This window comes from Globicephala melas, chromosome 5 (genome assembly GCF_963455315.2).
Source record: "Globicephala melas chromosome 5, mGloMel1.2, whole genome shotgun sequence".
Taxonomy (NCBI): domain Eukaryota; kingdom Metazoa; phylum Chordata; class Mammalia; order Artiodactyla; family Delphinidae; genus Globicephala; species Globicephala melas.
The window spans coordinates 22,152,318-22,177,081 of NC_083318.1; the positions used below are offsets into that span (position 1 = coordinate 22,152,318).

A 24,764-nucleotide genomic window follows, 5' to 3' on the forward strand; every position below is an offset into this window, starting at 1 on the left:
AAATTTGGTATCTTTTAACTCTTTCCATGATGGTGAGGTGGCAAGATCTTCATTATAGCCTTTCTCACAAAGAGTTTTCCTTTGAGTCTGACACAAAGACTTCATGCAAACTGTAGAAAACAAGTGTACAGTTTCGAATGTCATCATAGGAACATGCCAATGAGCTTTTATGCGTGCACAAAGAACAAAACAATAAAAAAAAAAAGACCCAAACGTCAAAGAGGGTCATTTTGAGTAGTATCTGACTGAACTCTGTTTCATACATAACTCACTGAGATTTATCCAGTACTCACAAAAGAGATCATTATAGCACCACAACTGAACAATTTCTCAGAAGATACTAGTCTCTACAGCTGCTTGCCGTTCATTGATCATGCTATGCTCTTGCATGCTCTTGTGTCCGTGTTGAATGTGTTCCCTAGGCCTGGAATGAATTGTCCAGTTCAGGGTCCAGTTTGAATGGTGATTCCTCTGTATTGCTTCTTGATGCTACTATGCAGAATTAGTTTATTCATGATTTTGTTTCATAATCCATTATATATTCATCTCTTTAAAACCTTGTCACCTTCTTAATAGTTATAAATCTGCCTCGTCCATGGAAGTTTAACTTTCTTAAGAGCGAAGACAATGTCTCATTTACCCCAGAATCTAGCATATTTGTGGTATAATGAGAAATATATTTGGTCTTTGTCCCTAGTACCTGACACAAAACTCCTAAACCCTTGGAATTTCCTGAGTGATAGGAGTGTCTTTTATTATTCACAAAGAGGCTTTTTGAGCACACCTGAGTTTATCTAATGAGGTGATTGAGAGTGGGACCCCTAGATAGCCTCAGGATGGGGCTGGTCACCAGAAAGACCAAGTGATTAGGGGCTGGAAGTCTCAGCCCCACCCATTGACCTCTGGGAAGGGAAGCGGGTGCTGCAGATTAAGCTCTATAAAAACTCTTGAACAACAAGATTTGATGAACTTCAAGGTTGGTGGACACATCACTTGCTGGAAAGGTGGTGTACCCTAGTTCCACAGGGACAGAATTTTCTGCACTCAGGACTCTTCTTGACCTTGCCCTGTGTACCTCTTCATCTGGCTGTTCATCTGTATCCTTTACAATATCTTTAATAATAAACTGGTAAGTGTAATTAAATGTTGCTGCAAGTTCTGTGAGCTACTCTAGCAAGTTAATAGAACCAAGAAGAGGGTCTTGGGAGTCCCCAGTTTATAACCAGTAAGTCAGAAACACAGGTAACAATTTGGATTTGCAATAGGTGTCTGAAGAAAGGGCAGTCTTATGGGACTGAGCCCTTAACCTGTGAGATCTGATGCTATCTCAAGTAGATAGCCTCAGAATTGAGTTAAATTTGTAGGACACTCAGTGTCTGCTGAGATTGGAGAAATCCTTGGTGGTATTGGGAAAAAACACATTGGAATGGTACTTTTTACAAAGCAAGTGGTGAATACGCCTACTGAATTAAAATGAGCATCAGAAGCCAATGCTAAAAATTAGACGGAATCCATAAATCTTGGAAGTGTAGTTGATTTTACCCTGAAATAACTCCCCTAATGGTTATGGACTCAGTTTGGAAAATTACATCAAAAAAATTCTTACAGTGAAGTCGAAGCTATAAACATAAATAATAACTGTGTGTTTAGCTGGACATTTTCCTTATTAATGCTGTCTGATATTATTTTATAAGTGCCGAATCTCAGTGTTTATTAATAGTGAACTTGGCCAACTAAAACCCTAAAGTCTTATTTTTCTGAACTACTATCTAGCTGGTATCACTCATCACCTTATAAAACTGATTTTTTAAATTAAATGCAGAAATTTGCATTTACTGGTACAGCTAGGGCTCCAAGGTAGATGTGTTCCATTAGAAGGATAAGTTACAGGGAAAGAATGATTGCCATTTCTAGAAGTCTTTATTTGAACAGCTGTCATAGGAAGAAGGAGTAAACTTGTTCTATATTTCACTGAAGGCAGAGTTTGGGTCAATGAGTAGAAGTTACAAGTCGGAAGATTTCACCTAAATATAAAGAAACTTTCTCTTTGAGTAATGGTGACCAACGATGAATTCTTTAGATTTTATTGAGTCCCAAGACAAAAACTATTTTTCAAAAGGCTGGTTGCTTATCTATTGTAATGTGGTGTTGTAAAAAGAAGTCCTCCATCTAGGGGCCAGTTGTATCAACTGAGATGTCTCTTTCAACTCTAAGGTTTTATGATCCCATTAATAGTTTCCATACTTTGCAGTTGTTGCCATTCTGCAATCAATCCTATTTTGCACCTAGACTTAAGCCTGTCAATTGATTTAACCTGTTAATTCATGTCTGCCCCAAGAGAAATTTCTCTTTATAAATTAAGCCTGTGTTCTCATTGTATATAGATCTATTATAAAGAGAGAAAAAAGGTCTCTGGATGGAAATGGGACCTGTAAACACAATGATTTTTAGTACATGTCTCATCTCAACTCCTAGAATTAATGACCTAAAGAGCTTCCAAATGTTAGTCAACTCTTAACCCCTTCCATGATGGTGACAAGGCAAGACCTCATTATGACTTCTCAGGCAAAGAGTTTTCCTTTGATTCAAAGCGTGTAGAGTTTTTAATGTTATCATAGGAACGCGCCAAGACACTTTCATGAATGCACAAAGAAAATAAAACAATAACAGAAAGAACAAAGGATCAGGCACCAGAGAACATATTGATATTTCCACTCCAGCTACTTGAAAGGTGACTAGATTCAACAGAAAAACAAGTGGTGAAGGCGGGAAAACAAAGACTGAATTCATCTCAGACATACATCTGAAGTTTATAAGAGAGAAGCAGACAAGGACTATGTAACTGATTCATAATAATAGATACCCAAGATATTTCATGCAAGTATAACACAGGCATTTCCCAATTATCCATGATAATAGAACCAAGGATAGCAAAAAATGAACTGAAATCCATATAATTCGAAAATAAATTTGCCTCAAAATTCCATCCTCGTATCCTTTGGATTTTTCTAAAATCAAAATACTTTCTTATCTTTCCTTCATCCATATTACAGTAAAGGGGGTACTCAGTAGTAAAGGGACTAAAGGACAGACAATGCATAGGAAAATCCAGAATAGATCTCCTGGGTATTTACTGAGGGTCTCTTGTGTGCAAGAAACCATCAGATAAAAGAAATGCAAAATATACTCCCTGCCTTTAAGGAACTTAGCATTTTCTTTGTCAAAAACACACACTTATGAAACATCAAATACATTAGCAGTATATGATTAAGCACCAAATGCTTGGGCATTGACAATACATGGCATTGACAGTTTTAGAGACTAAAGTACTCATATTTTGTTTGGGGAGAGATTCATGAAAACAACTGGACTGAACTAAACTTTGAAGGATTGTTAGGAAAAAAATGTCTGGGTAAGATAAGAACGAAAGATGTGTTCTTGTGCTGTGTTCCTCTAACCTAGCTTAAAATGACCTATTGAACTCGGTTCCCCTACCTCCTCCCACACACATCCACCCACAAGCTAAGCTTTTAAACAATATTGCTTTTCTATGAAATGCTTAGAGGTAGTCAAAATCTTCTAAAGCCCTGGTCCCTAAAAGCATTCTTCTCTCTCTCTTTTTTTTTTTGGAGGTCAGTGAAGCAGTTTCCCCTGTCTATCCTATCAATTAGCAGAAACTGGCAGTACTTAGAAACACCATTATTTCCCATAAACACATTCACAAAATTAAACAAGTAATATCTAAGCATTTGTGCTCATGAAGATTAAGTGATTTTGAGTGTTGTGAAAACGGAAATCCCCAGTGCAACACTCCTCTTTTAGATATGAGCAGAGGCATGTTCAGCAAGGTCAAAAGCAAATTAAGGGACAGAAAGAAGAACAAAGTCTCAGCACAGAAAAGGAAAAGCCAAGTTGAGTGATGGCGTCTGCATTCTCCACAGCATCATTTGCCATAAGGCCATCCTATCATAAGGAAGAACTGGTTCAAAGGAAGCGTTTGGGTCTACAAAGTCAGGGTTTCTCTCTGCACCTGCAGCAAACTTTAGAGCTAAAACAACAGTGAAAAACAGCAGCATGGGTTGATGCAAAGACAGACTCTAGATGAAAAGCAGCAACACAGAAGGAACCTGAGAACGTTCAGCATTTCAGCTAGATTAATGATTTGGGGGTCACTGCAGAACACAGGCTCTGGAAATGGAAAACCAAAAAATGGGGGGTGGGGAATCATGTTCACGTCATCTGTCTTCCACAAATGGGAGAGACCAGGAGCATGCTGTGAGTGACCAGGAAATGCCATTGTGCAACTGCTGAGTCATCTCATTTGTAGTTTACAGATAGCTTTTGGTATATGGATATCAACTTCTAGAAAGAGTCAGAGATAAGCACCCAGGCTGTGCTCTCTGGAAATCACATAGATATACGTATAATCACAATGCCCCCAGGGACACTAATAATTAGAAGTTTGCTATCTCCTCCTGCATACTCAGGGACAAGTTCACTCACATCCTTATGTGGCAGCCTTCCCGAGGATGGGTGTGGTCCATAATCCACCCATGTCTGCCCCATCAACCACTCTTTCCAGAAGTCTCCAAGACAAAGCTGCCTCTCTTATAGGAGTGTTGAGGTTCCTGTGTACAAAGCTGGAGACCTGTAAAATCTTCAAGGGGTTAAACTGCAATGTCTCCAGTCCTTGCCACCCCCTCCTATGTATGAGAAGGAAGGGCCAGAGCACACCTTTCCACAGCACTGTGTCACACATTGTCACTAGGACGCTGACACAGCTAATACCCTTAGTTTCGCAGAAGACAGTTCCTACTGCTGCAACATACTCTCCCTCTACTGGAGTAAAAGGTTGTCCCCCGCCCACACCCCAGCAAGGCTGGGGAAAAGGCACCTCCATTTCCCACAGGCTCTTCCCTCTCCCACACACCCAAACATGTCACCTACTCTATGTCATGACATCCCATGGACATGTTTTTCTCTTGGGCTCACTCGGGACCAGCCCCATTGCCTCCACAAAATTAAACTAAGGGCCACGCACATGGAATAGATGGTCTCCAGGTGTGTAAGTTTCCATCCTTTGGGTATTTCAACACAAGGAGCTTTATCTTTCATATTCTGCTTCTCTAAGGGCAAATTTACAATCACCAGTACTTTTTGTTGATGCCTATAGGATGTCTGAGAGTACATATGAGCAATGCGCTCACATCTCAGCACAGAGTCATTCCTCCTGGGGCCCTGCTCCAGGCCAGGCTGCTGGGTCTGTCTAAGACCCCTTCTGCAGCACCAGCGAACTGAACAGTAAACCAGAGGTTGTCATTCCTCCATGCTTCATATTCTGTAGGTATGATCTTTTATATTATATATCAGACAAGTTAGGGACTTTTAATTATATTAAAACAAAATTATATAAACTATAATAAAAACTAAATACAGGTTTTGCAATACTTTTAATAAATTAAAACCAAAAAAAAAAAAAAGAATTCTAAGACCTAAATTTCAATGATGTGTTTCCTAAAAGGAAGGCTCCTCTTGAAACTGACCCTGTGACTCTAAGAAAACAATACTACAATGATATTTATAACAATACTTTTGTATGTGGCTTTATCATGTATACAACCTATTTTCACATGTCTTTCAAAAGAGAGATATCAGAGTTTAATTATTTCTTTAAGATAAGTTTTTAAAATTCTGATTTATCTGACTATACCATCTTGATAATTCCATGGAAAGCTGCAAACCCTGACTCCCTAGGCATTAATACCTCCTTGTCCCTTACTTTTAAGACACTGATCATCTTTATACAAAATTTTTATCTTGAAACAATCTGGAAATTTAATGGAACTGGAACATGTGGGAATTTTTTTCTCTCAAAAATTTTTCTTTCAAGACATTTTTAAAAGTTACAAATCACTATCAATATTTTTAAATGTTTCAGAATGAAAGTATGTTACCTAGATTATGTGATCTTGACATTTACTTATTTTATCAGCCAAAGAGAATTATACTGACTAGCATAATAATGAGTGACATGTACATGATAAGAAAATATCTCTTTGCATATAACAGTTGGCCTGAAATTAATTCAGATACTCTTCATTTTCACTAAAAAAATATAGCATACTCTCAGACTACTTTTAGGGATTAATTCTATAGGAATGATCAGATAAGCACACAGATATATTTTATATATACAAAAGTATTCATATGAACACTATTTGTAATGGTGAAAAATTATAAATAACTTATATGTTTAATAGGGAATGGATTATATAAATTATGGTCAATCCATACGATGTAATTCTATGCAGTCATTAAAGAGATGATGTAAATCAGGATTCATTGACACAGAAAGATGCTCATATTGTGTGTTTAATAAGAAAGCACATTTAGTTCCATTCTTTTTACATGGAGTTGAATGTAAGTATGACTGTAAGTTGCTGTGTGTGCAGAGAGGGGACTGAGGATTCATTCACCAAAATGTTAATAACATGTTATTTCTGGATGGTATGATTTTTATTTTATTTTTATCCTTTTCTGTAATTGAATTTTTTTACAATGACAGTGTGTCATTTTTTATAATCCAAAAATAAAAGCCATTTTCAGTTCTAGATATTTTTTAAAATCCAAAAATAAAAGCCATTTTCAGTTCTAGCTATTTTTTAAAAGACAGGCTTTAATCCATTTGTGAGGAAGAACCATGATTTGATTCAAAATACTGCACTTCAAGATGTGGAACTAAACTAATCCAGTGCAAGTTTACCAAGGACTATCTCCTTTTTCTCTTTGACACATTTTAGACAAATGAGAGGCGTTTAAAGAATAGATGAAGAATATCAAGCACATTCCCTCTTCTCCGTCAAATTAAAATTTGTTTTATAAGTGAACAGGTAGGTCAGAATGAGTGGTTTTAATCTATGAGATAATCTCTATCCACCATCTCTCTGGGGTTTCTAAGTAGGGTAAGGAAAACAAAGCTTAAAGGCTGTAAATCATGTCAGATCCAGAGTTTGAGTAAATAAGTTAGATTTATAAAAACATCAATTGTATTTAAATCCATGAATTCTTAATGATATTTTAAAAACATGTTGATTACATTTGTGTATGCTAGGGAACTACCTCTTTATTTAGAAAAATAATAAGGAAAGAATAAAGCATTTACCAAAAAAAAAAATCAGAAAATGCTGAATTCAGTAGTAATTCACTGCAGTACAATTTTAAGCATTAAAAAAGTAAAATCTAGCCAAAAAGCACATTAAATTGATACCATTTTGAGAGTTTTTGTTTTACTCATTTATTTATTTATTTATTTATTACATATACGTCCTGCAAATTATGGTTTGGAGAAATGAGAATTAAAGTCCGATAAAAATGCTGTATAAAGAAATGCCCTTCCAGAAAACACTGCTTTATTTTTCAAGTTAACAGAGAAAATATGACCATTCATGGGTGTTTTCTTTCATCTTTTACTTTTTTTAAAAAAACATTTATTTATTTATTTATTTATTTTTGGCTGCGTTGGGTCTTCGTTGCTGCATGCAGGCTTTCTCTAGTTGCAGAGAGTGGGGGCTACTCTTCATTGCAGTGAACAGGCTTCTCATTGCAGTGGCTTCTCTTGTCGCGGAGCACGGGCTCTAGGCGTGCAGGCTTCAGTAGTTGTGGCTCGTGGGCTCTAGAGCACAGGCTCAGTAGTTGTGGCACATGGACTTAGCTGCTCTGCAGCATGTGGGATCTTCCTGGACCAGGGATCGAACCTGTGTCGCCTGCGTTGGCAGGCGGATTCTTAACCATTGCGCCACCAGGGAAGTCCCTCATCTTTTATCTTCTTGATTTAAAATAGACCCTAGCTAAAAGGAACCTTAAAATTACATGTTCTAAATCTTTCCTTTTATAAATAGAGGAATTGAGTCAGACAATTTTAGTTAAGGTCACAGAGTAAAATCAAGTTAGACCAATGCCTAAAATTCACGCCTCCTGATTTCCAGTCCAATCAATGGTCTTTTCACTGAACCTCTTGAATTGGCATCTGGTAACTACATAATATCTAATAAAAATAGGAACACACACACATATAAAGCATATATATCACTCTTCTAATTACCCTTTAAACAAATTGCTCATTAAAAAACCATCAGATAAAGCTTCAGCATAATCAGGCTTTTCAGTAGTTGCCATTCTCACACAAAAGAATAAAAGATATACATTTACTCATTCATTTATTCAACAACCTTTTAATAAGAATATGGCTTAAGTACCTAGTCACACATATGTGTATGTCATTCACCTTGAAGAGCACTGTTTTAGAAGATGCCAAGAGCTAGGCTCCTGCTTTCAAAGAGTAAGGTGACAATATAAGTGTGGAAAATGCAAATTTTTAAACTAGAAATACCAATGAGAAACAAGCTTCTTTATCATAGCCTTTAGCTCTATCAAAACAATATTTGTTTGCTAAGTACAAAATAGGAAGGCATACTGTGGTCTGAAGTCACTCTTTGCTACCCTAGCTCCAAGAGCCTGGGGCCTGAGTAAGAGCTGTGGTTTGACCACAGTGTGAGTACTTCTAAAGGAAGGATGCCCTTGTTTCGTGCTGTGCCATCCCAGTCCCCTTCTCCCTGCCCTTTACCCTCTTCTTTAATCCTGTGGCAGAAGCATGTTCTGGCTCCTACTTGCCTTTGATACAGATTCTGAACCACTCATTTATTCTTATCATTCAAAACATTTATCCTTCAAGCTTCTGATAAAATTTATGAACTTCCTCAAACAATGTGTACTTGCTTTCAACTGAATGCAATTTTATCCCTTACTAAATTAAAAAGGAGAATCATTATTAATCAGTCAATTAAAAAATAATAGTCTTCATTGCATACCTACTATGTGCCTGGGAGAAATAAATACAAACATTCCATTGCAGAAAAGATCATGGGCAAAGTCATAGAGACCTGGGAGAAGAATTAACATGTCAAGTTCAGGAGAAAATGAGAACAGCCTCCCCGGAAGAAGCAAGCTGCTCAGACCAGAGACAGCGATAGGAGGCAAAGGGCCTTAAAAACCTTGAAAAGGAGTTTCTATGAGAGAAGGCCTGGACTGTGGAAACACACTCCTGGAAAGTAATTCTCCATACTTGTTCATCTCAGCTCTGAATCAAAAAATCCAGCATGTTTTTATCTTTCCATGAAAATCAATTAAGAAAGAGAGATGTATGCAGAACTTTCTCTCTCTCCCACACACACACACACACACACACACACACACACACACACACACACACGCACGCGCGCATGATATCATTCCTTTTTTCTTCTGCAGATAAGGCAACATCAGATTAGGTGTCTTGCTTAGGAAGCTATAGGGGGAAAGAGAGGCATAAAAAGAATAGAGATTCTTTATAGATAAAGAATGAGAATTAAGAGAATGGGGGCAGTGAAGACAGAGAAGAAGGAATTTTCCTTCTCAAATAAGAAAAAGAAACAGAGGGTAAGAGAAGTTGAGGGTAATAAAAAACAGAATGGAAGACATCATAATGGGATCCTTAATTGAATTTGTGTCTACTCTCAGTCCTGCGCCTGCAGCTGAAGGAAACCCTTGGTAACTCACTCAACATGAAGCTACATGGTCATTTTGGCACAGAAGAAGCAGACAGCGATGAGCTTTCTCTCCCAGATTGCAGCTCTGCCTCAGGATGAAATTGTTCTGATCAACATTTCCCCATCTGGCAGGCAGGCGGCCAAAAGATTGGAGACCTGAAAATGGGTCACTGCGTTTTGACTCCCTGCAGCAGGCCATACATGTAATGTAATATTTACACAATTCAATCTAATATCCGTCATGCTGAGCACCATCCAATGGAAAATGTTATGTTTTTCATGAAAGAAATAAAAATAAAGGTGACTGCTACAGTAGTACCTGACTCCCAAGGCCTAAGCCTTTCACAAACTTTTTCATTTTAGCTTGATCTTGACTGATGAAAATAACTTTCCACTGTTTGAAAAGCTAAAAATACACAGAGTTTAACTACTATCATTTACTTAGAAAAAGCAGCCTTATATAGTAACAACTTCTAATTTAGAAGACAAGAGTGGGGGGTTGGGGGGAGGGACTGAAATGCTCATTAGCCTTCCCCAAAGGCCCTGGCACAGAGTTTTCCTGACTATTCAGAGATCAGCATCCTATATTTACTTACCAGGGACAATTTATTTTTCTTTTATATTTTCAAAGCACTTGAAATGATTCCTTCTCTTTGTGATGATTTCCATATGCTGTTTCCAATGAAAGGGCGATGGCTTACTGAGTGAACATAAGGCCACATTCTGAAACCATTACATGCCATCTCACAGGGAGAGATCCTAAGGACTGCAGAAGCCCTTCTTATGATACTGAGATCCGGATCTCAAAAGGCATTGCAAGGAAGACAGCAGATAACCCTTCAATTTTATAAAGGTTGGTTAAATAAAATTAGAATAACCACAAATGTGATAGCAGTAATTTTTAAAAGCCCTTGAATGTTTCCTGTGTGTTAAGTAATTTGCATGCTCAATTTCTAACCCTGAGAACAATCCTTGGAGCTAGGTGCTAACACTATCCCCATTTTATAAATGAGAGAACTGAAGCCCAGAGACTAATATGATTGAAAGAGTCAGAGTTTACTTGCTCTAAACAGAGCTCAACATAAATATAGGCAAATAATTCTTCATGGCTTGAGGTATTTTCCTTTTAAAAATCTGTATTCAGTAGAAATCAATACAATACTGTAAATCAACTATACGCCAATAAAAAAAAAATCTGTACTATTTTTAAGGGGGACAATCATTTTATTTGGCCTTGTAAAATGTATAACTTAAGGATTTACTGCCTCAAGCTGATTAAACTGCATAACAAAGAAATCTTGATTTGTAATTGATACTTACAAACATTTTGTGAAATGTTGCCTTTTATCAACAATAAAAAATTGCCCTGGGTAAAAGAATCATCACAAATAGTTTTTAGCTTTTGTGCTCTTAACTTTCATTTGGTATCTGGAGTACAAGAGATCGGATTACCACTTTTCTTAATTTCTGAAGAAAATAAATTTGTGTAGAAGACAGTTACTTCCTCCTCTAATTAAAATAATAATAACGACAGACTCCTTTACTGCATGATTACTCTGTGTCAACTATTATCTTAATATACAATCTTTTAAAAGTATCACAAGACATATCATTAACTGATTCCTTGGATCTCAGATTCCTCACCTGTAAAACTGGTGACATTTTTTTTATCTATAAAAACAGCAATTCCATTACATAGTATGCTATTTTACAGATAAGGAAACTGAGGCTCAGAAAAATGTGTTTAAACCTACACGGTAAGTGGTAGCCAGCATTAAAATGCTCGTATCCTTTCAATGGGTCAGTTTCCAAATAATATCTAAATAAGATCATCTCTTTTTTGAAGGAGAAATGAAATTAAGACAAACTAGAAAATATAATAAAATTCTTTGCTCTAGGTCTGACACTGAAGTCAAAATAAACAGGATCTATGTATCAAATTCTATTTGACACTCCTTAAATTCTTCTTCTCTCACTGGGGGAATCAATGTCAGAGGAAGAGGAAAGGTTAATAGAATTTTTAACCAAACATCTACATAAGAAGCGGTAGTAATAATTCATTTAAATAAAGTGTTCTAAAGACTGGCCAGTAGGCTGTTACATTATGAAAAACTGAAATGGATGAAGAGGAACTATGAAGAAAACAGCTCAAAGTCATTCTCTAGGACCAGTATGTTAATCATCTAATGATGGGAACATAACGGCATGGTCAGGGTTCCCAGGAGAGAGTTTTTCATATTTATCACTGTGAAAGACTGGACTTCTTATAGCAATTTCTCATGGAAATGTGTGCCAGCTACTCTGGCGTCTTCACAGTTCCTTGAATGTGCCAAGCATGCTTCTGTCCCAGGGCTCTTGTACTTGTAGTGCCCTATGCCTGGAAGACTTCCCCCATTATCTGCCAAGCCAACTGGAACTCCCATGGACTTTTATTTTAAACTAAAAAATGAGAAGGAGCTCTAACTAATGTTTAATCTACTTTCATATATGGATTGACACCAGTACCCTGGTCCAGTCTGGTCCAGATAGTTATGAGTTTCATACAGTACTTGAGGTGACACCACCGAACAGGGGACAGGGGCTCCTAACACGGCAGAGGGGAAAGAGGCTTCCTCATATGTTCATTGTCTTGCAATATATTATGTTTTACGGTGCTTGATTAAATGAATTTCCATGTTATTATCTAGTTTTAACCCTCACAAAATGACACAAGTTTAAAATATTCCTGAAAGGCAGCTATTGATTAAAGATAACATCTACATTTCAGGCACAAGAGAAAAAGATATATATTCCTTCAGAAACTCTTCATCAGCCATGTAGCGAGATTAAACACCATTACTGTTTAATCATATGTGACAGGTTGGTAAAATATTCAAAATTACCAAGAACACTATTTGGAATACGGATTTATATCCACTGTTGTCAGAGAGGAACTTTGCCTTATTGTGCTCTATGATATCAGCTAGTGTTCGTATGAAGTAGTCAGGACTAAGATATTTCATAACCAAGCATCCAGAGCATGAAAAACTTCCAGATTTGTTTTTTTTTTAACAGTGGTTGAAGTCAGGCAATACTCGATTTAAAACATTACAGAATTAAACCAAATGATAATGTTTAGAAAGCGTCTCATGGATGCATTTTAAAATGGTTAAAATAATACAATATGGCAACAAACCGAGATATATTTTTTATCAGCAAATATTGTTGAAGATGTAAAGAAAAACCAGGAAATTGGTAGAAATAATATTAGACCAACCTACATGTTGGAGGAGTTTTGCTGTAAAGTTAAATAAAAGAACATATGTTTCTGGTATATCCCAGCCTACAGTATTTTCTTGATTCTATTTCAACACTGAAATAGATGAAGAACTACTCCTTTGGAGAGCCGATACAGAAAAATACTGGAGATAAGTTCTCAAAATAAACGAATTCTTTAATTTAAAAAAAAATCAATGTTTTATGGGAAAAATGTAAATAAAACCACTGATGAAGTAGCCGCCTTAACAGGGATTAACAAAGAAAAGATTCTAGGGTAGGTTGTGAAGTGCCTCACATAAAATTCATTCAGTACATTATTTGTAGGAAAGTTACGTTGAAGAGAGAAGCAAAATAAATGGAAGACAAAAGTGCAAAAGTGCTGCAGGATGTCATCAATATGGTTAATTGAATAAAAACTCACATTTAATATATACTGGAATCTATAAAGCATGTTGCAGTGATATCGGGAGTGCAGGGGGTCGTTCAGAGCATGCACTTTGGTGTCCAACTGGCCTCTGTCCTAGGCCTGCCTGGACCTGCTCTACCACCTTAGTTATTCACCTAACTTCTCTAAGGCTCAGTTTTCCCATCTGTGAAAAAAAGGATAGTTAAGCCTACTGTGAATGATATGATACATAAAGCACTTAACTGTACAGAGATTTTTTTTAATGTTATGGTTATTTTGATGATATGATGGGGAGACTTTGAAGTATTTTTAGAAGTGGTATAACAGGTGATTTAGAACAATCTCTCTGGCAGCTCTCTGTATCATGAACCTGAGGAATGTGAAACCCAAAGCAGGGAGACAGTTAAAAGGCCAAGGTAGTTATCGAAGAGACAGCTAGTAAAGGCCTGAGCTGAAGGAGTGGGAGTAGACACACCGAGCAGGAAGTGAGTGAGCTACTGAGAAGGTATATTCAGTACCGCCAGTTTCCACCTCAGTGCGTTGGTTTCATACCCCTTTAATGTGTCTTAAGCTACATGGTAAAATTCTGAAACATGGTCCTACTGCTAGAAAATTTTTGCTTCAAAAATAAAGTAGCATGCATATATACACTAATATATATAAAATGGATAACTAATAAGCACCTGCTGTATAAAAAAATACATAAAATTCAAAATAAATAAATAAAAAATAAAGTAGCATGGAATTCCCTGGTGGTCCAGTGGTTGGGACTTGGCACTTTCACTACCGTGGCCTGGGTTCAATCCCTGGTCAGGGAACTAAGATCCCGTAATCTGCAGACACAGCCAAAGACAAAAACAAATAATAATAATAGTAAAGTAGCATGTCATATTTGTTAAGAAGACATGGGAAATCTGATTAGAAAAAAATTTTTAAATCTATCCTTCAGAAGACAGAATTATGAACGTTTCTAGTCTGTTTCTATTTCATTTCCTAAATTATTTGTTCCAGAAACAAAAGTTTCAAATAGTGATCTGACACTAATTTAAATTAGTGAAAATATACCTAAAGTCAGAACAGAAGAAGTAGGTGTAGTTTATGGGACTACAAAAATCTTTCCACCATGGTCTGTTGAGGTCTTTCTTCCCTTCTTAACTGGCTGTTCAAACTACACTAAACCCCAAAATGTGTGTAGGAGCTTAGAAGACAAACCCCAGAGTCAAACTGGGTGAACCCCAGGTCTGCCCCTACCTACCTGTGTGACCCAAGGAAGTCACTTAACCACTTTCTGCCTCTGTAATGGGGATCTTAAATGGGGGTAACCTCACAGGGTTCTCCATTATATTTAAAAGGTGATCAAAGAATTGTCCAGCACCCAGTAAACATTAATATGAGTTTCTTAAAATTATCTCCAGAAGGCAATAAGATGTTGGGAGGAAAATGATACTCTGAACATTATTATAGATTTTTTCCGGAAAAAATAATCTGTGTCCTAAAACGGTGAAATTCAAGCCAGGTAAGTTTTGATAAAGGAAGGAGTATTGCCTAAGTAGGATCAGATAGAACACAAACACATAGTTCTGTTCAGGAAAAGTCATCCACTACATTGTTTTATCAGTGCAGTACCCACACTGCTTCCAAAGAAAAGTGGAAAAGCTAGTCTTGGGTGAGTAAGATTATAAAAAACCAAAAACCAATGGATAGGAAAACTATTTGTTACATAATCAAGTGACACAATCTTTCATTTATAATGTTTCAAAGAGTAAATCCACCACATTTTTTAGTACTTTATCTGAAACACACCAGATTTATACACAAGTTAAGGAAAACTACATCCAGACTGTCATAACACAAAACTATATCTACTATCGCTGATGATCTGCCACATGCCAATGGATTTCACAAAGACTTTGAAGATACAGTTTGTTGAGAATGTGGCCATTTCTGCTTTTTAATAATAAGAAAAGAATGGTAAATAATTCAGAAAAATTAAGTGCCTAAGATAATTCAATACTGTAAATATGTTCTCACTGATGTTGGTCAAACAATGAAATATTCCCCAAAGAGCAAATGTTATATCTGTTTCTCAGATGAGCTTTTAACTTCATGAAGTTGTTTACTCTTTCAGATTATTTAATGAAGCTGATGCAGGAATTCTCCATTTCCTTTTACAAAAACCTCATGGCATTTAGTTTCATCATGAATCTGTTAGAACAGACACAATAAACGTTTTGGAGTCCATATATTTTTCAGGTTTATTTACAATAAACCAGTTCCCTTTCCAGTCTTGTCTCTCATTGCACGTTAGCTCAGAGATGCGTTTCCTGTAATCCTTACAGGAAGATTATAAAAACCCCTAATGGGCCCTCAGGCCCATTAAAAGAAGAAATCTTTACAAATGCTTTTAAAGATCAAATCTTAGATTGGTGACATTCTGATACAATTCTGTATCGAAGTCACTGCAATGTTCAGCATTACTAAATGATATCCTCTTCTCTTATCCAGGATGATGCAGAGTGATATGATGCCCCTGCTAGAGGGAAAGAATCATATTTGACTTAAGGCTGTTTTATATAAGATTTTTTTCAAATAATTTTTTTCATAATCAGTTTTTTAATCTATAAACTGAGAATAATAAAACTTTGTCTACCCCACCAGTATCAAAGGAGATAATATATGTTAACACACTAAGACGATTGTAGGATAAACAAATGAAGTATTTGTAGCTAAATATATAAATTAGCTTATATTCCTGAATACATTAACTAACAGAGGGAGCTAAATTATTTTGGAAGCTGACCTGTCTTTTAAAACCATTACCATGAAAAATATGCAAATATTATCCAGTTAGGTATAATGTGTATGTCCCAATGATATTACATACTGACTTTTGGAATTTGCAGTATGAATTTATTAAAAAAAAAAAACCAATCACCTTTATACCCAATAAAAGTTTAATACCCAATAAAAGTTCAGAGTACTTCTAACTTGAGAGTTCTAGCCGCTAATAAGTGTTCAAGAAATAGGTGTTCAAGAAACACCTCTTTAGACTTAACCAAAGGTATGCATCTGCCTAATAACGAAATGCATCCCAGGTTATAAAGTACTGATTCACATTCAACAAAAGAAGAAGAAAAGGAAAAAGAAGTAGTTTACATTTCATTAAGCTCAAAGTCAGATTTTCATGCATTCTACCTGGAAACAATAGCTTCAACATGATCAATGGAAGTCATATGAGTTGGTGATAAGTTTTCAATCTAACACACATCAAGTATGTGTGATTGATAATATGAACCTGTATGATGGAACTGATGTTTTTGAGGAGTGCCTATCATTCTGTTATAAATGTGAAACTATTTTATTTCTTCCAGTAACTGCTTTTGACTACTATTATAAAACTAAATCCCTCCCTTAATAATACTTTGGTCAGATCCCATGCATTTCTGGTGGCTTTTGGTTATTAAAACGGTCTAGTCCGATTACAGCTTGATCTAACACCTAACTCTAATCTCTCTCCCTAAGCACGGTGGCTGGCTTGTGGCTCCAGGGCTTGGCAAGAGGAGGAAAGTGCTGTCTGCTCTTTACCAGCCTCCCACCCACTCCTCCCAGGTTGAAGGCAGGAAGGAAGGCTGGAGAAGGAGGGGGAAGGTAGATCTATTTATTCATAACTGAATGAGGTGGCATTTCTCTCTTTCTTGGTTTTTGTGCTTCTCTGGTTAATGTTGAGTGGCCATCACTGTCCTCTCTGCAGCTGGTGTCCAAATGCGGGGACACTTGTGTGGTTCCTTCTAGAAGCCCTGGAGGGCTTTGCCCTGCATAGTTCCCTAACACAGGAAATAGGGCTCCTGTCCAGCACTTCTCTAGCCCTTCCAAGCCCCCAATGCCAGCTTGTTCCTGCCAGCCCCTGGCTAAGAGCTTGGCCTTTCTGGGTAGGCCAAGCAAGATGGCTCAAGTCCTGCCAATGACTTTCTGTGATATTCGTTCATCCATGGGAAATGCAAGGATCCTTGCCTTACTGAATGGACAGGTTCCTATTCATTCTCTCTCTGTTTCTCTTTTTCTCTCTCCTTTTCCCTCCTGCATCTTTCTCCAGTTTTATTCTCCCTACCCCCATCCCACTGTTCACATAGGCACTAGGCAGGCCAGCAACTGCACTGACAAGGAAGACGTCCTACCAGGGATGCACCTGGAACATTTCCTGGCATATGACAAGGGCCTGATAAATGCGAGCTACATATGGACTATGTCTAGATAATGGCAAGGTTCATGCATAGTCATAGTCATTATTTTATCTCATTGTCCTTCAACAAGTGATCTGTCTTAAAACATGCAATTCTACAATAAAAATTTTATGTAACATCTGCTTAATAGATTTAGCTAGTGTGCACGGATTTCTATAAGCATAGCTATTTTTAGAATTTCTAAAAAGTGCTCAAAAAAATCAATAGATATTAAGTGATCAGTCATATTTACTAATAAAGATGTTCCTAGGTTTCCATTTGTAGTAAGGAGCATTTATCCTGAAATATACATATTTAAACATAAAAATCTTTCCTATTTTTCCCTTTAGAAATAGCTATGTTTCTTGAATTATTCTATCTGAAACATTTTAGATACCTCACTGATGTCACTAAGGGATATGAATTATGTATTTGAATGTGCTTTGCCTAAATACTTTTATTCAAACGTTTAAAGAGAGGATATACAATAATAGATGAGAATCATTAAATCCACCTTGCCTCATAAAATGGATGATTGTAATTTGTCATCTAAATTTTAATAAAGTTATTTGAAACTGGATTAAAATTCATTTTAATAAGTACCATAGTGGTCTATACTTTGAAGAAAGCTTCCATTTCTTTATTTTAAATAAATTTATTTATTTATTTTTGGCTGCATTCAGTCTTCGTTGCTGTGTGCGGGCTTTCTCTAGTTGTGGCTAGGGGGGCTACTCTTCGCTGCAGTGCCTGGACTTCTCATTGTGGTGGCTTATCTTGTTGCCGAGCACGGGCTCTAGGAACGCGGGCTAAAGTAGTTGTGGCTCACGGGCTCTAGAGCGCAGGCTCAGTAGTTGTGGCGCGACGGGCTTAGTTACTCTGCGGCATGTGGGATCTTCCCGGACCAGGGCTCGAACCCGTGTACCCTGCATTTGCAGGCGGATTCTTAACCACTGCACCACCAGGGAAGTTCCCCATTTCCAACCATTAAAACATGTAAAGAATAAACAGTCTAAACATTTTTTGTTCATGATTCTCAAAATGTGAGTTATTTCTGAATCATTCATAAGATCTGTTTGCAAAACAAAAATTTCTCCCCATTTCTTTATGTGGAGATTTTCCAAAGTGATTTTCCAAGAGTATGTCCAGGGACATAGCCATGTAAGTAGATGTTCCAAATAAGAGTTTTGTAAAATAAAAGTGCTAACATACTTTTCATAAGGACATCTGCACAGACACAATGGGGTTTTATGTTGTAATTACGTCTGAATAAATTTGTTTCTGTGGATGATGTCTTGGAAATATACCTTGCAAGAGTACTGTTTTATGACTCTGTATTAGAAATGTTTGCTTCTCACCACATATATTTAGAACAGAAACTAAAAGATATATAAACATTTAAAAACTAGGGCAATGTTATTGATTATTTAGGGCCTTTTAGAAATTCAATTTATCTTGAAAACAAAGCAGAATTTTATGGCCTTGAGCTTCAATGTCAATGAAAATTTTTATTATTAATATTTCTGTTAGTGATCTTTAAAAGTTGGGGTTCACCTACAGTTCAGCCAGCGAGCCAAATACTAAAAACATTTGAATATCTTTCAAAAATGACTAAACATGTCACTAGAAGGATATTTACTGGGAATTATAAAGCTATTAAATTCTGATCATTCTTAATAATATTAGAATTACTTTTTTTTCTTTTTCTAAAAATATTAGACTAGTTTTTCTTTTGCTATTTCAGCTTGCTAGATTTTCATTCTATATAGAATTATTGAAAATCCAAACACTAGATATTTACAACGAGCCAAAAATTTGTTGTTATCTAAAGAGCAGCTTTGTAGAATACCCATTTTAAGGGGCATGATTTAAGCACTGTGTGAAAATTTCTTTTTCTTGAAAATAATCTCTTCCGTTTCCAAACTATTCTTTTGCATGTTCTTCAAAACTGTGAGCATTTTGTTTGCCAGCAACCATCCCCTACTCAGCCTTTCTGTCTCTTTTCTCTTCATCCTCCTACTTGGAGGTAACTTGGCTCTAATAAGTTTTAACCAGTCCTTGGAAAAGAAGAAAATCTATGCCAAGCAACATACACTTCACCTTGATCTCAATGAGAGACCTTTAGTAGAATTGAGTTGACTTAATGTTTTGAGTGAAAAACAGTGATTCCCGTGAGGCCATGGCCTTGATAACGTAGAAATTGACAAGCACTTTGTTCCAAGGGTTTTTGGGAACAAATAATGCTAGTAATAAGAAATTAAATAGAATAAGTTTTAATTAAATATAAAACCAGACCAAGAAAAGTGGGCATTGCCAAAGAAATTTAGAAATTATACCTTCTTCAGAAGGCTCTCTGGTCACTTTTACATGTGGCAAAAAACTATAGATTATTGTCTCTCTCTCTCTCTCTATCCCTCTCTCTCTTTTACACACACACACACACACACACACACACACACACACACACACACTATAATTAAGGCAAACATCCAGGTGCTTTCATAATATTTTAAAATCAGTAACTTTATAGCAACACAAACTAAAAAATTAAAGCAAACATCCCGATGCTTTAATATAATGATCTTTTTAAAACCAAAAATATATTTCCTGGGTATTTTAGGAGAGATGGGGGGAGAGCAAGACTAAATTTCTTGATCCTCATACAGACTAAGAGCCTCTTTGAATCCTGGTAATAGAGATGCTATCAGCAGAGGAGCACCTCCGAAACACCCTTCACTAGCAATTTGCTTCAGTTCTTCAAAAAATCACACAGTGGTTCCACTTTGAAATAAGCACATCAAGAAGTCGGGAGAACCCATTCTATTCTGTAGGTCTGGCTATGAAAGAGCCACCAGGAATCACAGCTTCTAGCCACTCCTGTCCCCACATTTTAACTGGTAGGCAAATGATTCTAAAACTGTACACTAATAGGGCTGTAGAAAACTCGAGCAACATAGAACCTCACTAATGGTAGAGTCCAGTTTCCACCGTACTTCTCTCCTTTTCCCACCCCACTCAAAATCTTTGTCTCTCTCTCCCTCTGCACACACACACACAAAGACACACACATCAGATGAATCCGGAAGGGTGATCTGTCTCAGGCCCGGCTGCAAGTTAGATCAGAGCTGGAATTAGGACCCAAATCTCAGTAACGGGAGCCAGCCGACGGCTATTCTAGACCCGGGACAAATCCACTTCAGTCTCATGAATTCTGTATACGCTGAATTAGACATTAATATTTTGTCTGATGTTGGCTGCCATTCACTCCTAAAGAAACACAGTGAAACCAACCACTTTTCCGTACCCTTTAATCACTCTGCCAGTTCCAAGCCGAAGACCAAAGACCGGAGGCAAGTTACTTAACCTCTCAGGGTTCTTTCCTCATCTAAAATTAGCGGGTTGAAGTGGGAATCTCTGAGGAACTTTTCAGTTCTAAAAATTTCTGCTTTCTCCCGTTTCATGCTTCATTCCTGATGTTTGAAATTTTCACTAGGTGGCAGGATTCCACCATCGCATTATGAAAGGATTTTCCTATGGAAGCCTGGGCGCAGAAAATTTCAAAGAAACTCCTTTCTTCACAGTGAACGTTAAGGAAAAAAAAAAAAAGCCAAAGGGAAAGAAGAATAACTACAAAGGCCAGTGGTCCATATATTTCATAAGGATCTAGATACATTTTTAATGTAAGTATAAAACAGGAAATTAATCAAACATGTTCTTTCCTATAGTACTTCAATTTAGTATTACAATCAGGTGAAAGTCTGCTTATTTTCATGTATTTAAACATTTGTTTTAGCCGAATCACAATTAGACAATGTCAGATCCCCTCAAGCAAACTGGTAAGCATATTGAGCTAAGAAAAAAAAGCAATATAATGGAAACACAAACATCTAAAATATTTTAAATCATTATTAGATGCATTTCAAAGTTACCTCTAAGTACTTAAAATATATTTCCAGTGTCTTTAAATTTTATTTTGAGCACCTAACCAGACGAATGCACATGATAGAACAGAGTACTTGGATTTTTGCATTTATTAGCCAACTCCTTAAAAGAGTATTCTTTCAAATAGATTTTACGGCATCTTCATCATATTTTTTAAAAATTATTGCCCCAAATTGGGCTTCTCATAAATGCTGTATAATAAATGTCATTACCAATACTTTATGAGGCCCCAAAAAAGCCAAGCCAATCGGTTATGCTGAGCTGAGCACTTCTCCTCAGCCAGAGCCAAGGAAAGTGACATGAAACAATAACAACTGCAGATTCTAATATTGCCTAGAAGAAACGTCCCCAAGTGTCTTGCTGGATGCCGGAGAAGAAGCTAATTACGTAGGCTTTTGTTCAGCTAATAAAATATGGCATGCTTTCTTCCCCATTAATGGCTGATTAATTACATATGTGCTATATGTTACTCTCCAAAGTTTCTTTGGTAAAAACAAAAAACAAAACAAAAAAACCCACACCCTAGAAAGATTCAATGTCAGCATCAAAATCAAACTAATATAGAGACTACTGGATCAGAACTTGAAAAACCATCAACAGGTTGCTTTCCTTCCTTCCTTCCCAGCCCAGAACCGTGATAACCCATCCTCGATGGTCCTACCTTAGCAACTTGTAAGGGCTGCTGCTGCTCCTTGCCACCTTGCAGTCTGAAGCCCCAGGGCGCCCCTCCGGTCATGGAAATGCAGATAAAATCCCCGGTGCCCATTTTCTTCTTTTAGCTGGGTAACATGAAGAGCTTGAAAAGACAGACGAAGCCTGGGTGCGGTTGAGGCTATGCCGTGAGGTTCGGGCTCCCGCTAGGGAGGCAGGACTGGGGCGCGCAGAGCCTCCGCCGTAGCAGCCGCTGCTGCCCCGGCCGCCGCTTCGAATTTGCGCTGCTAATGGGATCCTTCACAAGGCGGCAGAGGCGCTGGAGGCATCAAGCGCACAGCCCACTCTTGCGTCACGCTCCTTTGCTCAGCCCACCTTCAGGAACGGAAAGAGCCTCACACAGAGGAGAATGTCCCCCATTTGGGGCAAGATGCGGGGCGGGGAGGGGAACAAAAGTTCTCTAGCTCTAACGAGAGAACCCAACCCTTAAAAGAAAGGATAATAGGAAAACTTTCACTGAATAATTCTATAAATAGTAGAGGACAGATGAAGGTTTTAATCTCCAAGCCGCAAGTGACATCCTAAAACATGAGCTCTGAGAAGTGAACTACTAGAGGATTAGATTCTCTCAAATAAATGTTTTGAGAATTACCATATTGATGATTGAAACAGACAAAAAGAAGTTTAAGTGGGTTAAATTATTATTTTTCTTAGCTTTTGCTGTCTGTAGCCTGCAGAACTAATCTGCAGGAAATAAAAGAAAGCGAAACATTTATTTTTAAAAGACAAAAACCTTGTACTCTGAAAAGTGCTTTTCTGAACTGGTGCTTATATAGTTCAGAAGAAGGAGAAGAGAGACAGATAGAAAGAGAGAGGGAGAGACTATTTCCCCCTGGAAGCTACATTCTTATAACTACATCTATTGCCTGGTTTGGAGTATTTTAAATTTAAATAAGTGTTTCATTTTCTTCCTTCTTCAACAGGAAGGAAACTTCTTAAACCTGAATAGTCAGCCAACTGAATACGATGTCACCAACAAGTTTCTTCTTTTTAGTCTTTCATCTAGTGTTCTGAGTCTGGGTGGTCCAATATAAAAGTTGATTTTATATGTGGCCCAAAATAGTTTAACGTTTTAAATCTGAATATGACCTACCCAAAATTGCACAAATGGAACATTTTTATTTTCCCATAATACTTTTATTTTCCATGACATTCATCCACATAAAAACACACTAAATAAAGAAGAGCCTGGGAAAGTTAGTTTGTGTTACATGTGGCACCAGACCAGTGACTTCCAGACTCTGCCTGTTTCAGTACTAGGAAGCATCATACAAGGAAGATTTACACAGCCCTGCTCCCAGAACCCAAATGTGTCCTTGATTTTATTTGTGCCTCATCACTGGAGTAAGAAAGACCATGTAATCAGAGACTGGTGGCTCCAGAAGAGACCTTTAGAAGGTCATGAAGACCAGATTCTCATCCCAAGTTTTCTTCTCTTCAGAGAGGTGAATTGACTTTACCAAAAATCTTTCTTTGAAAAAAAGAATTTTACAAGTGACATCCTAAAATATGAACTCTGAGAACAAAAGAAAAAGAAAAGAACTTTTTACATTTGTTCGTTCTGCTTTCTCCTGTCCCTTCCACTTCTCACCCACTCCAGTCTAGCTTCTGTCCCCACAAAAGGAAAAGCTCTCAGCAAGGTCACTTATGACCTTCTTGCTTTTGTGTATCCCTTAATATTATTGACCACGTCCTCCTTAATTGTTTTCTCTCTTAGGCTTCCAGGACACAGCATGCTCTTGGCTCTGCTCCTGCCTGTCCAACCACTCTTGCCTTTGGCAGTTCTTGGCCTCTACTCATCCATTAAATGTTGGTGTTCTGTGCCAGGGCTGTGTCCTGGACCTCACCTTTTCTCACTGTAGACCCTTTCTACGTGTTCTCTCATTCACCCCACAGAATTTAACTTCCCCCTTCAATCCCAGACATCTTTCGTTAACTCCAGGCCAGTATATCTAACTGCCCATTATACCTCTTTCTATGTGACTATATCAAGACACCTAAAACTCAATATATTCAAAATCAAGTTCATTATTTCTTCCCAAACTTCTGTCTTCTCCTCCTATGTTCCCCATCTCAGGAAAATGGACTAACCCATTACCTTTCTCTTATGCATGGTTCCCTTCAACCCTGACTTAAATGTAAATATGACACTGGAGACTAGAACTGGGGCAGCCATATTGTGACCATGAGGTAAAACCAAGAATAACAGCAAAGACTCCAGTTTCCGACTGAATTAATGCCAATAGCTATCCACCTCCAGTTCTCTTATTGTGCAAGAAAAATAACCCATACTTCTTTAAACTGCTGTAGGTCTAGTTTATTGTTACTTGCAGCCAGCACGCTCCTGACTGCTGCACTCAATGAATAGCTTCTCCATCCAACCAGTTCTTTCAGACAGTGAAAGAGGAACTGATATACTGCTATACTTTATTAGAGATTTATTCTGTTAGGAACTTGCCATATAGTATTTTAAAATATTTCTTTGTATACTTATCCTCAAAGCAGCCATGCTAGGTAGTTATCAGTGTCTCCCTTTTGCTGGTAATTAACTCAGGCTTGGATGCTAAGTGTAGAGTCAGGATCTGAACCTTTGCTGTCTGAATTAAAAATATCTGTTCAGGGCTTCCCTGGTGGCGCAGTGGTTAG

The 24,764-nt window shown here is 37.3% G+C and overlaps 1 protein-coding gene and 1 long non-coding RNA gene across 4 annotated transcripts in view; one reads left to right on the forward strand and one right to left on the reverse strand.

Moving 5' to 3' along the window:
* Nucleotides 1-21,078, forward strand: part of LOC132597334 (uncharacterized) — a 78,308-nt gene extending 57,230 nt beyond the window's left edge. Inside the window, exon 4 of the long non-coding RNA XR_009563946.1 lies at nt 20,959-21,078. This is a non-coding gene — a long non-coding RNA (uncharacterized lncRNA). The remainder of the gene's footprint in view (nt 1-20,958) is intronic.
* The window catches only part of SYNPO2 (synaptopodin 2), a 172,367-nt gene extending 150,013 nt beyond the window's left edge, over nt 1-22,354 (reverse strand). For all 3 annotated transcript variants that reach the window (XM_060298991.2, XM_060298992.1, XM_030863966.3), the window contains exon 1: nt 22,069-22,354. In XM_060298991.2, coding sequence (XP_060154974.1) covers nt 22,069-22,173 — 105 coding nt within the window. In that variant the 5' untranslated portion in view covers nt 22,174-22,354. The remainder of the gene's footprint in view (nt 1-22,068) is intronic.
* Between the last annotated feature and the right edge of the window lie 2,410 nt (nt 22,355-24,764).